Source organism: Gopherus evgoodei, chromosome 3 (genome assembly GCF_007399415.2).
Source record: "Gopherus evgoodei ecotype Sinaloan lineage chromosome 3, rGopEvg1_v1.p, whole genome shotgun sequence".
Taxonomy (NCBI): Eukaryota; Metazoa; Chordata; order Testudines; family Testudinidae; genus Gopherus; species Gopherus evgoodei.
The window spans coordinates 44654086-44668847 of NC_044324.1; the positions used below are offsets into that span (position 1 = coordinate 44654086).

Consider the following 14762-nt stretch of genomic DNA (forward strand, 5'->3'; position numbering starts at 1 on the left):
CTGGCTCACCCTTGTCCACATGTTTGTTGACACCCCCTCTTCCCCCAAGAATTCTAATAGATTGGTGAGGCATGATTTTCCTTTACAAAAGCCATATTGGCTCTTCACAAACATATTGTGTTCATCTATGTGTCTGATAATTCTGTTCTTTACTATAGTTTCAACCAGTCTGCCTGTTACTGAAGATAGACTGACTGGCCAGTAATTGCCGAGATCACCTCAGAATCCTCTTTTAAAAATTGGAGTGCTATTAGCTATCTGGTAGTCATCTGGTACATAGGCTGATTTTAGTGATAGATTGCATACCACAGTTAGTAATTCTGCAATTTCATATTTGAGTTCCTTCAGAAGACTTGGGTCCATCTGATCCTGGTGACTTATTACTGTTTAATTTATCAATTTTTTCCAAATGCTATATTTACACTTCAATCTGGGACACTTTCTAAGAGTTGTCACCTTTCTTTGCAGTTGCGCAAAAAAAAAAAAAAAAGGCTAATATGTCTGGGGAGTACAAACAAGAGTGTCACATGTAACACACAGAAGGTAATAGTCCTGCTCTGTTTGGTGCTAGTGAAGCTCATCTGATGTACTATGTCCAGTTCTAGGTGCCCCACTTTAAGAAAGATGTGGACAAATTAGAGAGCGTCCAGGGGAGAGCAACAAAAATGATAAAAGGTTTAGAAAACCTGACCTATGAGGAAAGGTTAAAAAACCTGGGCATGTGATAGCAAGAGAGAGGGACAGAGTCTTGCATTTATGCACAGCTCTGGCCCCAGATCTAGGGGTGGGTCAGGCAGATTCAGCCCGGCAGAATCCAAGTGTGGAAGGGCTTAGTGTGTGGGGATCCAGGTGTGGAATGAAAGGGTTCTGTGTGGGGCAGTGTGTGTGCAGATCGCTCACTGGAGGGTCCGAGTGCAGGCGGGAATGGGACTCTGCAGAGGGGCCCAGGTGGTTGGGGCTTAGCAGGGACGGTCTGGGGGGATGGGGCTTGGCTTGTGTGTTGGGCTTCGGGTGAGGGGGAGTGGGGCTTGGCAGGTGGGGGGTCTGGGTGCAGCTGGTTGGGGCTCACTGGGATGAAGGTCTCAAGGGAGCTCACTGGGTTGTCCAGGTGCAGGGAGGGTGGGGCTCATCAGTGTGGGATTTTCAGTGCAAGGGGCTCAGCAGGAGATAGTCTAGGTGGAGGAGTGCGGGTCCAGATGCAGGGTAGTGGAGCTCAGTGGGGGGTCTGGGTGCAGGGAGTGAGGCTTGGTGTGGTGGGCGTTTTGGTGCAGGGGGCTTGGTGATGGGATTCTGGGTATGGGAGAGTGACTTTTGGCATGGGGGTTTTGGGTATGATGGGGTCGGGACGCACAGGGTTTGTGCGGATGAGGGAGCAGCTCCCTGTACAATGACCCCTCCCTTCATGGCTGATGAGCGATGGGGGCAGGAAGTGGTGAGGGGAGGGTTGTGGAGTGGTGCTTCTTGCAACTGGGGAGATTTCTTCAGGTGGGTCTGACCTGGTCCCATCTGCTTCTTGCAGGGAAAGAGGAAGTTCTGTCCTCCCCTGCCCTCCACCCAGCTGGGACTAGCCTGGCGCACGGTAGGAGCCACTGGCTGAGGTGTCTTCAGCACCACCTTCCTCTCTTCTCCTCCTCCCCATCTCCGGCAGTGGCTTACCTCTCTGCTGGCTGCTCCGGGCACCCAAAACGATGTGCCTGCACTGCTGGGGAGGGGCACATTACTGCCCTTGTGGCTCCCCTTTTCTTTCGTGTCAGCAGCCATTTTTCTGTGGGGAAGCAAAGAAATCTGTGGGGGCCGTGCATTCTGAGTGTGCATAGTGCACAGAGGTTTCCCAGGAGTAGACATTGTGGAATCCCCACCACTGAAGGTTTTTAAGAATAAGTTAGACAAATGCCTGTCAGGGATGATCTAAGGTATATCTGATGCTGCCTCAATGTAGTGCGCTGGACTAGGTGACCTCTCGAGGTTCCTTCCAGTTCTGTATTTCTCTTATTGTTGGAATAGGGTAAAGAGACTGGAATATTATTTTAATCAATAATAATTCATAGTTAGACCAACAGTTGTTTAGTGTACAGAGCTTCTTTTTCTACTAGCTAGTGCTGCTCCTCATATCTACTCTTTTTACATAACTCAGGGACTGAAGTTTGTCTTCAAAAACTGGTGCGTTATTGTTTAGACCAAAGCTCTCTGTGTTGACCTAGCTCTGCTTTTGTTGAAATCAATAGTAAACTCCCATTGACTTCAAAAGTATCAAATTTAGGCCAATGCTGAGCACTTCTGAAAAATCCTATCCTCTTGGTTATCACTAGTTTATTTAATGGGGTCTACTGACATTGTGTGGCTGCCACTGATGTCTTTCTCTACCATTCAGGAGTCTAGGGTTTGTCGTGGGCCAGGATTTCTGTTTCTTGGACTCGGAACTTTCCTGGGTCACTAATTTGTCTCCAAAGCAAAAGCTATCCTTGTTCGTTTTGCCACCATTCAGCTCCATGTAGATAAAAGATAATTTTGCCAGGGTTAGACTGTGCCAATCTAAGCTGCTTTGGGAGAGGGGAGTGAGGAAGAAAAAGGTTAAATTCTCTGGTTGTGTCAAATATGAGACATTTCTTGAAAGGATCTGTAAACCTGCCTTTGAAGGAGAAGGTGATGTAATGATTGAGGAAACTGTGACACTTCCTATGGGTACTGAGGGTTGTGAGGGACCTGGCCGCCACCTGCCCTTAGCTTGAGGAAGTCTTGTCTGTGCCTGCTGTGGATCAGTTCCTTGAAACCTCCAGCCTCTGACAACAGAAGCACTACCTTCTAGACCTAGCTCTCTCTCTACGGGTTGGTGATAGGCACACACCAACTTTGGAGTCCTCCAACCATCCCTTCTGGAGTGCTCAACCCTTGTTCCCCTGAGCATTCTTGGAACTCTTAGATCCACTGTTCCTCAAGGAATAGTACACATCAGCTTGTAAAATTGAACTCAGTATTACTACTCTACTTAACATACAGCAATTAGATAGTGAAAACAATACGAAATTTATTATCAAAGAGGTACAAGTGATAGAGAATATTGGAAACAAATGGTTATATATAAAACAAAATCATAACACACTTTCTAAAGCCTAAACTTAACTAATAAGGCATTTCACTATCTTCTACAAAATAGCTTGCCCCATGTCCTTTTCTCAACATTTTTAACTAGGTTGTCTGAGATACCAGCTCATAAAATCAAGCTTGCTGGCAGCTTGTCCTCAGAGATTGAAGGAATACTTTGGGTTTTCATCTGCACCCCAGATATAGTTTCAAAAGTTCATTGTCTTATTCCAAAGCAGGATAACTTATGCTATTTTTGTTTTTTCCTTCAGCCTTCACAATCTATTGATTAACATTTTGCTCAGACTCTGAGAACATAAAAATGGCCATACTGGGCCAGACCAATGGTTAATCTTGCCCAGTACCCTGTCTTCAGACAGTGTCTGGTGCCAAATGCGTCAAAGGGAATTAACATAACAGGGAAATTATTGAGTGTTCCGTCCTCTGTCTCTAGTCCCAGCTTCTGACAGTCAGAGATTTAGGGACATCCAGACCATGGGGATGCATCCTTGACTGTCTTGTCCAGGGGTCCCCAACGCGGTGCCCGCGGGTGCATCTAAATGCGCCCGTGTCCTGGCCGACGGTGGAGCATCTGCCAAAATGCTGCGAATTTCTGCAGCATTTCAGCGGCAACGCCTCTTGATGACATCACTTGTCTGCGGCAAGTGACGTCATTGAGAGGCGTCGCTGCCAAAATGCTGCAGAAATTTGGCAGCATTTCGGCAGGTGCTCCACCGCTGCCACAGTCCTCCGTCTGGCGCCCACCAGAGGAAAAGGATGGGGACCACTGATCTTGTCTAATAGCCATTGATGGACCTATCCTCCATGAACTTACCTAGTTCTTTTTTGAACCTGCCATACTTTTGGCCTTCACAACATTCCACAGCAATAAGTTCCGCAGGTTGACGGTGCATTGTGTGCAGGAGTACTTCTTTGTGTTTTACACCTGCTGCCTATTTCATTGGGTGACCTTGGTTCTTGTGTTATGTGAAGGTTTAAATAACACTTCCTTATTGACTTTCTCCATGCCATTTCATGATTTTTATAACCTCTATCATATGTGTCCTTACTTGTCTCATTTTTAAGCTGAACTGTCCAAGTCTTTTTAAATGCTTCTCTTACTGTAAATAGGTGTCCATTGTTAACTGTACAATACTTAATTTGCACATGACCAGCCAGGGTGAGATAAAAGTCTCTTCTCCCTGCCTGCCAGGGTTATGGGAATCCTCTTTTGGTGACTAGCAAACATAAATTTTACTATATATACATAACTCTTTAAAACACTGAATTGCAGCCATCTCTGGCATGGAAAACAGCAATAGCTCTTTAAAAGCACACATCAGCACTATGTAACCATTTAGTGCACACATTTTTTAATTTTTGTTTCTATTTAATTGGGCTGAAACGGCCAGGGTCAGAGGTAGTTACCCAAATAGTAGCTTTTTCTTGATAACTGGATAACATCACATCTACTTTGGCATAGGAGTTCTGGAATGTTTAATGTAATAAGGCCCTCTGGTAGAAAGACAAGGTGGGTTAGGTAATATCTTTTATTGGACCAACTTCTGTTGGTGAGAGAGATGAACTTACACAGACCTCATTTTAGGTCAGACTTTTCTTTTTAGTGATTTTACACACTGCCCACCACCCCATGGCCAGTGACCTCTCAAATCTTTGTTTTCTTGAAGTAATATCTTGTCTCCTTTTTGGCTGTAGTGGAGGGGTGGAAGGATTGTTTTAAATTGATTCAGAGCTCATACTGCTGGTACTAAAAGTATGATAGTTTTACTACCTTGGAAACAGATGATGCATTATAGACACGTTTTTGCATGCATGTGGTTATTCCTCTCCAGGTATGTAATTCATGGCTCTATAAACTGCTTTAGGATGCAGTAAATGAAAATGCCAATTCATTTTATTCACTTGACTAGATTATGTCTCTGGTTCATATGCTTTTCAGTATAACCATTGTGTTTCAGTATTAGCTAGGGTCTACCTATACCTATTCAATTGCAGATATGATTATGGGGCTGAGGTTTTCTGTATCTCAAGCTTTCTGGTGATTGGGCTGCGCATGCTTCAAGTGGAGGAGGACAGCAGCAATGCACAGTGACTCAATACCAAGGCTTATCATTAAGGTAGGGGAGGGGAGCTTAGACCATCAGTTGCCAAAGCTTGAAGTACTACTCTCTTATACATTGACCACATTCTCAAAGCAAATGTCCTGTCCATCTGAAGTACCTCTATCACCGTTGATCATTTATTTATTTGTATTGCTATAGCACCGAGGATCCCTAATTATGGATCAGGACTCCATTGTGCTAGGTGCTGTACAAACACACAAAAAGACAGTCCTTGCCCCAAGGAGCTTACAATTTAAGTCTAAGATGACAACAGATGGATATACACAAACAAGAGGCAATATTGGTTAGCATAGTAGGCAGAAATTTCTGCACACCAATAGCTATTTGTTTTGTTGTTGTGACATTCTCTGAATCAACCTGCCTGAGTAGACACAATAAAAATAACAGATTTGCATACTTGTGCATGAGCCATCTGAAGGTCCATTATCTCTATTAAGAATCAAACTGTTTCAGATACTGTTAAGCCCCTGTCGACAAATCTGAATCTGAAAAACCCACAGATGCATTTTCCATTCTTTGAATGAGGATAACATGTAGGAAGTCAGTTCTTTATTTTGAAATGTATTACAGTTCCAGATATTTAACCCAAACTTTTCATATTTTCAGTAGAGTGGGGGAAAAATACAATTTCCAATTTTTTTTGGAGGGGGAAGGAAGAAGAAAAAGTTGATTGTACATAGACAAATGTCAGCATATGGTAACATTCTCTCTTTCTTTTCTTTTTTTTATTTTATTTTAAAGTGCACCTTGAGCCTAAACTGCTTTGAAGAAGAGGCTCTTTAAAGATGAGGAAACAAAGTTCTTACCAGTATTTCTTTATTCCATGAAAGACCCAGGAGACCTTTTTTTTTGTTGTTCTGTTCTATTCCACATGTTAAACAACCTAAATCTATTTGGTTGAAGGAGGTTTGTAATGACTGGGTTGTTTCTAGTGGTGCTTTCGTGAAAAGAACTTGGCAGGGGATTTGAAATGAAAAGAAGTTCTCACCATGGCTGAGGGAAAATCCACATTGTAAACTTTATATAAAAATTAAAAGCTTGTTGGTGAACTTTCTTGCTGTCACTGAACACTACAGACTAGCAATATTAGCTCTATATAGACCCAATGCAGGTAGATGTAATGTAAGTTTCATTGCATAGATCTGACGTAAATCCATAGTGATTCATTTCTATTATTTCAGAGTTTAGCATGTACTGAGAACAAACTGTCCATTGAATCAAAATTTCTACTCAATTTATGATTTGTTTAAATGCTCACTGTGTACTGGTTTTTGACCAGTAAACTCATTTCACTTGTTACTCGCCTCAGGTTTAAATCTAAAGTAGAAAATGTAGTTTTTTGTCTAAATCAGCGTTCAGTCTAGCATCTGAAATGTTTATCTGTTCAGTGGTGCTTCAGAATGAATTCTGAATTCCAGGTCCAATCTGATCATAGCCCCCTAGAAGATGGTTGGACTGCTTGTTTTATTCAATAAAGATCTAAGTGTGTTTTTACAAAATACTATTCTGTAATTAACTTGTGATTAAAATGAAATAGATAAAATAATAACACTCTTAAAAGCATGTCTCTCCAAAGTTCTAGCCACCTTAATCATCAATTAAAAATAGATTCTTAATCAATAAGGCTATTGTAAATAAAACAGCACCTAATCCCCCAGCATTTAACTATGTCAGCCAAAAAAGAATGGGTGTAGTGGAGGTGGGCAAAGCTACTAACTACCTCAGTCCTTCCAAAATGTCTGCTTAAAAATATGGGCTTTGCAGCATGCCTGGCGTGTCTACAGGTTTGAGATATTTAAGAGCAAGTGGGGTTGTGAATTCCAAAGTTATCTGAGGTTTTATTACAGCATCTTATTGGTCTCTTTAGCAAACTGGCCAAAGGCTGAAATATCCTCTGCCTGTGAGAGGAACTCCTTTGAGGGCAGGGTTGAGGGAATTGGCAGGGTAGGGTAGGAATGGCTGCATTATCACTGCCAGTATGGTGCCTTTTTAATGTGTAAGTAGGGGATGATAATTTCCATGATGGTCATTCTAATATGGCCTTAGCTTTAGTGTCTTAGTTCTTGGTCCGCCTTGTTTTTCAACATTTTTTTCCTTCTAGCTTGCGCTTTCCTGTGAATAGTAGGGAAAAGAATGAATTGGTAACTTTCCGTGTGGGTTCAGGAATCTTACTTAAAGTGTAAAATGTTTGTTTTGAATAATTTGTTCAAGGAGCCCCTTTGTCATTGCAGTGGCCTTAAGTATTTTTGAACCTCCTTCCCAGGTTTCACGCTTCTGAGTTCATTAAGAAGAATTAATCTGGGAGAAATCCTTAACACTGAATTGTGTTTTTGGTTTTTAAATAAATATGGGCACATCATTTATTTAGCACCCAGAGTATACATGTGAGAAGCAATCCCTTCATTAAAAAACGTAGGTAAATAGCCTAAATACAGATAAAGTTCGGGAGAAAGATGCAGTGTAAAAGTTTGGTGCTTAAGGTGATCAACTGGGATGTCTTTTATTTTCCAAGATTTTCACAAATTATTAATGTATTGCATTTGTGTTTTTATAATGGTTTTCTTTTTTTTGCTAGGCCCGTGCTTTAACACCCCAGATAGCAGAAACGGATGCAATTCGATTTTTGGTTGGGACACAGTCTCTCAAATATGATAATCAGGTAAACTTTTGTCAGAATAATACATGTTAAGTATCAGGAATATTCTTTAACTTTTTTACCAGTATATTACTTCATTTTCCTGCCAAGTTTGAGCATTAGATGGTTTATTTTAAAAATATGTATTATGTGAACAAAAAGAGATGTGTGTTTTTTTTTTAAGGTTAATATATTTTCATAGTCACTTGATTTTCTAAGACTGGTGAATAATTAATTTTAAAAAAGTTTATCATAACTTATTTGAGAGAAATTGCAAAATCAAATTAATTATTTAATAAATATTATTTGACCAGTTCTAGTACTAAGTTACTCCTTTTGATTTTGTAGAACCATTTTAAACTGCAGAACAGGTAACCCAATTAAAATAAAATCCTGCTGTCCATTTTGAAATCATAGTTAGGCCCTGATGATTTACTTCAATGGAACTCCTTAAAGACATGTATGTGCAAGTATTGGCAGGATCTGTGCCTTTAGGTTTTAATTAGTAATTGTCTACAGCTCTATTCCCATGAGCCTAACTTCATTTTTTGCCTGTGAATATCCATAAAACTTCCATTGCTGTATTTCTGCAGGGAGTCAGGGCTACAGTGACATACAGCCTATACACTTCTGCCTATTTTATCCAATCTGTCCTTGTGAAATAGCTGACTCTTTTTATAAGATTAAATTTAGAACATGCCTTTATATTGAAGGGCAGGCTGGAGCCCTAAAACAAATTAAAAACCCCATAGTGTTAGTACAGTCATTGATTTTTCACATTAGAATAGTTTCAGTATTTATTCACTAATACCTTTAGCACACAAACAGAGCTTGGATTCAGGAAGTGCATAGTGCTACACTGTGCTGACACTTCTGTCAAGCCTATCTTATTCTTCAGAATCTCAGCTTTCATTTTTTTTAAAGTCAATCTCTAGCTGTTATGATTGTGAAGAAAACCTCAAATATGAAGGGTATAAATGATGTAAAGATGTTTAGAGAGAGGAGAGAGCCTGGAACAGAAGCTCATCTCCATTCATCTCAGTGAAATTTAGTCTCAGATGCCCAGTAGTAACTTAAATGTCAACATGAACTGTTGTGTTTTTCATGTGAGAAAGGAGAGAAAGTCATAGACTTACTGTGAATGTCTCATTTTGGTGGTGTTAGTAGGTGTTGAGTTTGAGAGAGGTCGTATCCTGCCCCTGTCAAGAAGGAGCTGAGCAGAGTGCATGGACAAAGTCAAGCTCTGTCAATAGGGAGCTGAGCTCAGAGGGCATGCATAATCATATTTTGAAAAGCTGTACAATCCTGTGTGAGCAGTATCTCACTTGGGTAGTTTATATGGTTCGAACAGGACCACCACCTTTCACCCCAGTTTGACCACTGAACACAGCATCCATAATGGCATAGCAAACACAACCGTTTCACCTTGTTTGTTCGTATAGGCACGTTGGCACTCTGTAGTATGAAAACCAGACCTTTGCCCCGAAAAGCTTACTCCTTCCAATTGACAGAGAACATGATGGAAAAAAAAAACATACCAAGATTGGGAGAATGAGGAGACATGATAGAAAATGTAGGGAAAGGAGCTATTTTCCTAGAGTATTATTTTCAAAATTCAGAATATTTTGTTTTTGTCCTATTATTTTGTGTTGTTTTGTTAAATATAACCTAGAATGCAAGGGAGAACAGGCTGTGTTGGAGCCGAAGTTAGCAATGGAAAGCTACCTGAAACTGAGTTTTGGAGAGGGGAAACCACATGATGTAGAAATAATAAGAGAAGCTGTTCAAGATATAAAAATCTGGGTGTAGTGTTATATATTTGTATAAATTATGGTTGGCAGAGGGAGAAGAAAATGACTTACAGAAAAAAAATCAGTTTAGAAAAACAAGGGAGCAAAACTTTTTTCATTGTTGTATCTCTGATACTGAAATGCCCAAAGATTAACTATTGACTGTGAAGGTGTTTTATGCTAATTGGGTAATTACATCTAGTTTTTTTGCCTAGGATAAACTATCTTTGACTTCATGGAGTATTTAGCTGAGGATTAAGTTGTTATTTTTTAAGGAGGAAGCACCCTTTAGTTATCACCTAATATCCAATGAGTTTCAAATCATTAACATTTACTGAAAGGGAAATGTTGACGTGATTCTGACAAGGTGGTTGTGGGCATTAATTCTTTACTCTAATCCTGTACATACATGTTGAGTCTGCATCTAGCACTTTTTTTTTCTCTCTTTCAAGGGAATAGCACTAACAATAGAAGTGCAGTGCTTTTAGTGAGCTGTTAACAAATAGTTGTGGTTAATGGCCCTTGGCTGTGCTTCACGCCATCATCGTCTCCCAACTAGTCATCAATCCCCAAGAAATGCTATAGGCCTCAATCACTATTGCTTAATTCTGCACCACTTTTTTTCCCATTACTTGACCTATCTCTAGTAGCTGGCTGGCACCTTTGGTGCTGTGACTTCTAACCAGGGGCTACACAGTGAGGAGGGTTTTTCATATAGCATCAATATATGCAGAATCTCTTGATTTGTTTTAAGTCACATAAAGGTGTGTCATAGAAGAAAGCTAGTCCCAGAGCTGTCCTGATTTATGGAGGTAGGAAGTTCAAAAATAGCTTTGCAGCAGAAGAAATGGAGGTATTTACAGAAGATTAATTGAAAACAGAAAACACTTCATTTGTAACATTTATATTAAAAGTGGAGGAACAATAATAATAAAAAGTGATGATAAAATTATTTGTGTTATGGCAACACCCAGAATGTTAGTGGTTCTCAGACTTTAAGATCTAGCATGCTATATCTAGTATTTGGCATTCCACCATCATAACTTAGTCAGCGTAATTTATAATGGTAAAGCAAGCCAGATGCCACAGTTTCGTAACCACTATTCTTTGTTGCTATCTGTACACACATGAAAAGACTGTCCTCACACTGAAGACATTACAGTCTAAAAAAACCTAGAAGGTGGTGGAGTAAAGGGGGATATGGAGATAATCTATATAAATATAAAAGCAAAGTCGTCATTATGTCTGACACATTCTTAGTTAGTTCCATGGGTTTTGTTAATTTTTTATTATGGGGTCAGAGGTGGGGTGAACAGGGAATAGGAGAAGGAAGGAATGGGAGGAGAATCAGTGTGGAAGATGATGTGCAGAAGGAAAGAGGAAAAGATGGAAGGAGCATGGATGGCAGGGAGAACCAGGCTTACAGCACAAGAACTGTAAAGAAGGGGGCAGGAGGGAAGTTGGAGCTAACAACCAATTAGGGCAGACTGCACATTGGAAAATAGTCTGATGCCTAGCAGGGATCCAGGGGCTATCAGTGTGTGCTGCCACACTGGCTCCTGTAGGGAGGGGGATTCTTGGCTCCTGGGGGTCAGTTTCACTTTGAAAAGTCCTATGCTTCATCCCACAGAGCTGGAGGTGAAGTCCTCTGCCTGCTTTCTCTCCATACAACCTTTCCAGAAAGGGGCAATTATAAGTATTAGTCCCTATTTTTTTCCTCTCTGTCATCCTGTTCATTGATGCATTCTGTTTCTTACTCTTTCTTGTCTTGTTCCCCTCCCTGATGGTGATGCAAGGTCTTTGGTCTTGTCCCTTTAAGCACTGTTCTCTGCTTGACATTCCTGCTTCTACATATGTCTCTTTCTAGTGCTGCTTCACGCATCTATGGAAAAGGGGGCACAGAAGCTTGTGGAACAGAAAAAGAGCACTGTACTGGGCTTTTGCTACTGTCAAGTGGGGAAAGCAAGGGTTGGATTTTACTCTCTGCAAGGCCCTAAAGTGACACCCTTAACCTTTGATTTAGAAAGAGGAACCACGGTGGTGGTTAGATGTGAGAAGGAAAGGATCTCCTTAATAAAATGGATTTGGCTAACCTTGTTTGAATTGGACTTTCCTGACTTGAGCCGTTACAAGCCACAACTGTATGTGGCCTGAAAACTATTCAGTTATAAGGATCACAAAACTTAAACATCTGTGGAAAATTTTGTTCTGGAGAAAATCAGACAGAAGTGTTGAAGGATCATTCTTTAGTGAACTTTCAATATTTTGGAAGAAAACTAAACATGTTGTTGTTCTTTCTTTCAACTTGTGTATATGGTGAATTTTCCCAGAATAGCTATAGCGGAATAATTATTCTGCTATCACTGTACTGGTATTCCCTTGTGTAGACACTCTTTTTCTGGCATAAAAGTGATTTTTATTAGCAAAGCAAAGTAATTCTGGATTGGAGCATCCACACGGGGGCATTATTCAGCTATAGCTGTACTGGAAAACTTCTCCATGTTGACAAGCCATTACTTACCCATGTGCTAACTCTATCCCTTTCTAAGGTGCTTGTTGCCGTGGTATCTAATTCACATTATATTTAATCTATTAACTCATCTGTGCACTCGTTAACTTTTGATTGATGTCTTACTTGGACAACATTGGTGAATACCTTTCAGAGTTGAAGCCCATATAGGAGTATGATGTGGGGTGGTCTGTCTTATTTGCCAGTACTGGCCATTGTGGCATCGCATTGTGTTAAGTATAAATTTGGCCAAAATGTATTTGAAGAAAACATTAAATATGAATGACAGAAGAACTAACAAGATTTCATCAACTTTCGAAATGTGTGCTGAATGCTAAGGAGGCTAAGAAGAACATTAACACAGAAACCATGGAGAGAGAATATTTTTTTTCCATTGTTAAGCCCCCTCTCTTCTTACTCACAGCAGGCCAACATGTTCACACTTTGCTGTAGCATCTCTTCTTGTACCCAGGATGCATGTTACAGCTACCAAGGAAGGATATGTCGTATTTTGCCTACACCAAAAGGATATAAAAATAAATAACCTTTTGTCAAATGTGAAATTTTATTTTAATCAAGAGTTTATCCTCAACCTGCATGAGTTGACTCTGCTCCTGCAGAATTACCTGGTAGCTGTGAGATCAGCTGAAGCAGAATCTTCACAGCAGAGTAGAAACTGTCTATATGACTTTGAGGGGCCTTATATAAGGGTAAAAGGTACTCTTTTGGTTTATGTGCTGAATGACCCACTTAACCTGGTTAGCAGGTGACATATAATACACATTGCTGAAGTAAATGGATTTTTGATTTGTAGTTCACCTTTAGGGAACCAATTGCATTGCAAGTAGGCTACTTAATAATTTTAGTAGAAGGATTCACATTTTTTGAGAGTTAAGGAAAAGATGCAAACAGGCAAGACTGATGTATTGCGGGCTGCATCATTGGCATAAAGTTTTAGTTTGAATCTTTCCATATGCAGGGTGGTACAGCGGTTCTCACATTCTAAACATCCTGCTATAAATCTTTCTCTTACTTGAAATGGTGAACTAGAGGGCTCCTGTCTGTCTCAGGGATGCAAGACTGAGAAGCAACTGTAAAATATTCATGTCATAGGATTAATAGGAATTGCCGTTCAATCCTAACTGTGGAGCTGTTTAGAGGTACTTTAGGCCAAAGAATTATAAAATGAAGGAATTCTTCCCCTGACTGTAATTCCAGTGTACATTGTTATTGCCTTCTCTTTATTGTCACACTCCAAATTAATAAATACGGTATTTTTCTTCCAGTTTGTCTGCAAATAGTTGGAATTGTAAGTTTATCCAGCACAAATATGCATTTTACCTTTGATAAAGAGTCTGACAACATACTTTATAGTGACTGTCAAGAGCTAAAAAGAGAAGGCCTGAAGATCAGATATAAAGATGACGTGAGGGAGAAATCATTATAGATGAGGCAGCACAAGTCATAATGTGCAGTTGTAGGAACAGGATGAAGAGGAGGCCAAGATAGGGTCTGGCAGAGTAGATGATGCTCAAGCAAGAGTTAAAGTAACATGAAACCAGGGAAAATTTTTTGAAAGGCAGAGGGTCACTTTAAATTGGACATGAAGATGGATATGCCTTTGTAAAGGGGATGAATGTCTCACTTCATAGATGGATTCATAGTTTGGGTCATCAAATGATGACTGGAGAGAGATGATTCCTTGAGCAACTGATGAGCATTTTAGATTCTTAGATGTTTTAGAGTCTGATAGGAGACTAGGAGAATGGTACTGGTATTGGGGAACCAAAGTCCAATTTAAGACAGTAATTGCAGATGGCAGCACTGAAGAGAGTGAGGAAAAGGTGAATACTAACTTGAGATGAAAGAGACTAGAGGATATAACCCTTGCTATGGTTGGGAGTTGATGGAGTGAGAGCAGTATCGTCTATTAGCAAAGGGAATACTTAGTACTGCAAAACTAAACAAACAAATCCTAAAACTGGACTGATTGGTTCTATCTAGCACATTAAACGCTTCAAAAAAATGGCCTACAGCACTGTCTGGCTAAGCTTTTATTATGACCTAATTTAATAGTAGGGAATAGGATGTTTTTAGTGTTTTGTTGTTTTTTTTTCTTCTTAGCCATGTGGAGGATTCTATTCTTGAACCTCTGATAGGGCAAAGTTACTCATGCATGTTAAGTGTTTTTCAGGGGCAGGCTTAGTCAGTTTCTCCTGCTTTTTATGTGAGTCTTCCACATGGTAGCTGAGGAAATAAACCAAATTTTTAAAAATTGGGAAAAGTGTTTATAAAACAAAAGAAAAAATTGGTTGTGAGTAACACCTGAAACCACTTGTTAAATCTTATAAACAATTGGCTAGATTCTAGGTTGACTACGTTGTTATAAGTTGAAAGGTTGACTTTTTTTACCCTATTATTTTAAATGGTGACAGATTTCCTCGTGTCGGTGAAAAGTGCAGAGGTATATGCAGTAGCTGAAGAGAGGGTGCTGAAAAACTTGTAGTAGGGCATCAGTTTTCCTATTACATCTACTAATAATCCCTCTTTCTATCCACTTAAGGGAGATTCATTTCTTTGATCTGGATACAGAATTATCTTAG

At 40.0% G+C, this 14762-nt stretch overlaps 1 protein-coding gene across 3 annotated transcripts in view; it reads left to right on the top strand.

Moving 5' to 3' along the window:
* The window catches only part of EIPR1 (EARP complex and GARP complex interacting protein 1), a 169828-nt gene that overhangs the window by 8727 nt on the left and 146339 nt on the right, over window positions 1-14762 (top strand). For all 3 annotated transcript variants that reach the window (XM_030555501.1, XM_030555499.1, XM_030555500.1), the window contains one exon: window positions 7801-7884. In XM_030555501.1, the coding sequence (XP_030411361.1) occupies window positions 7801-7884 (84 nt within the window). The remainder of the gene's footprint in view (window positions 1-7800; window positions 7885-14762) is intronic.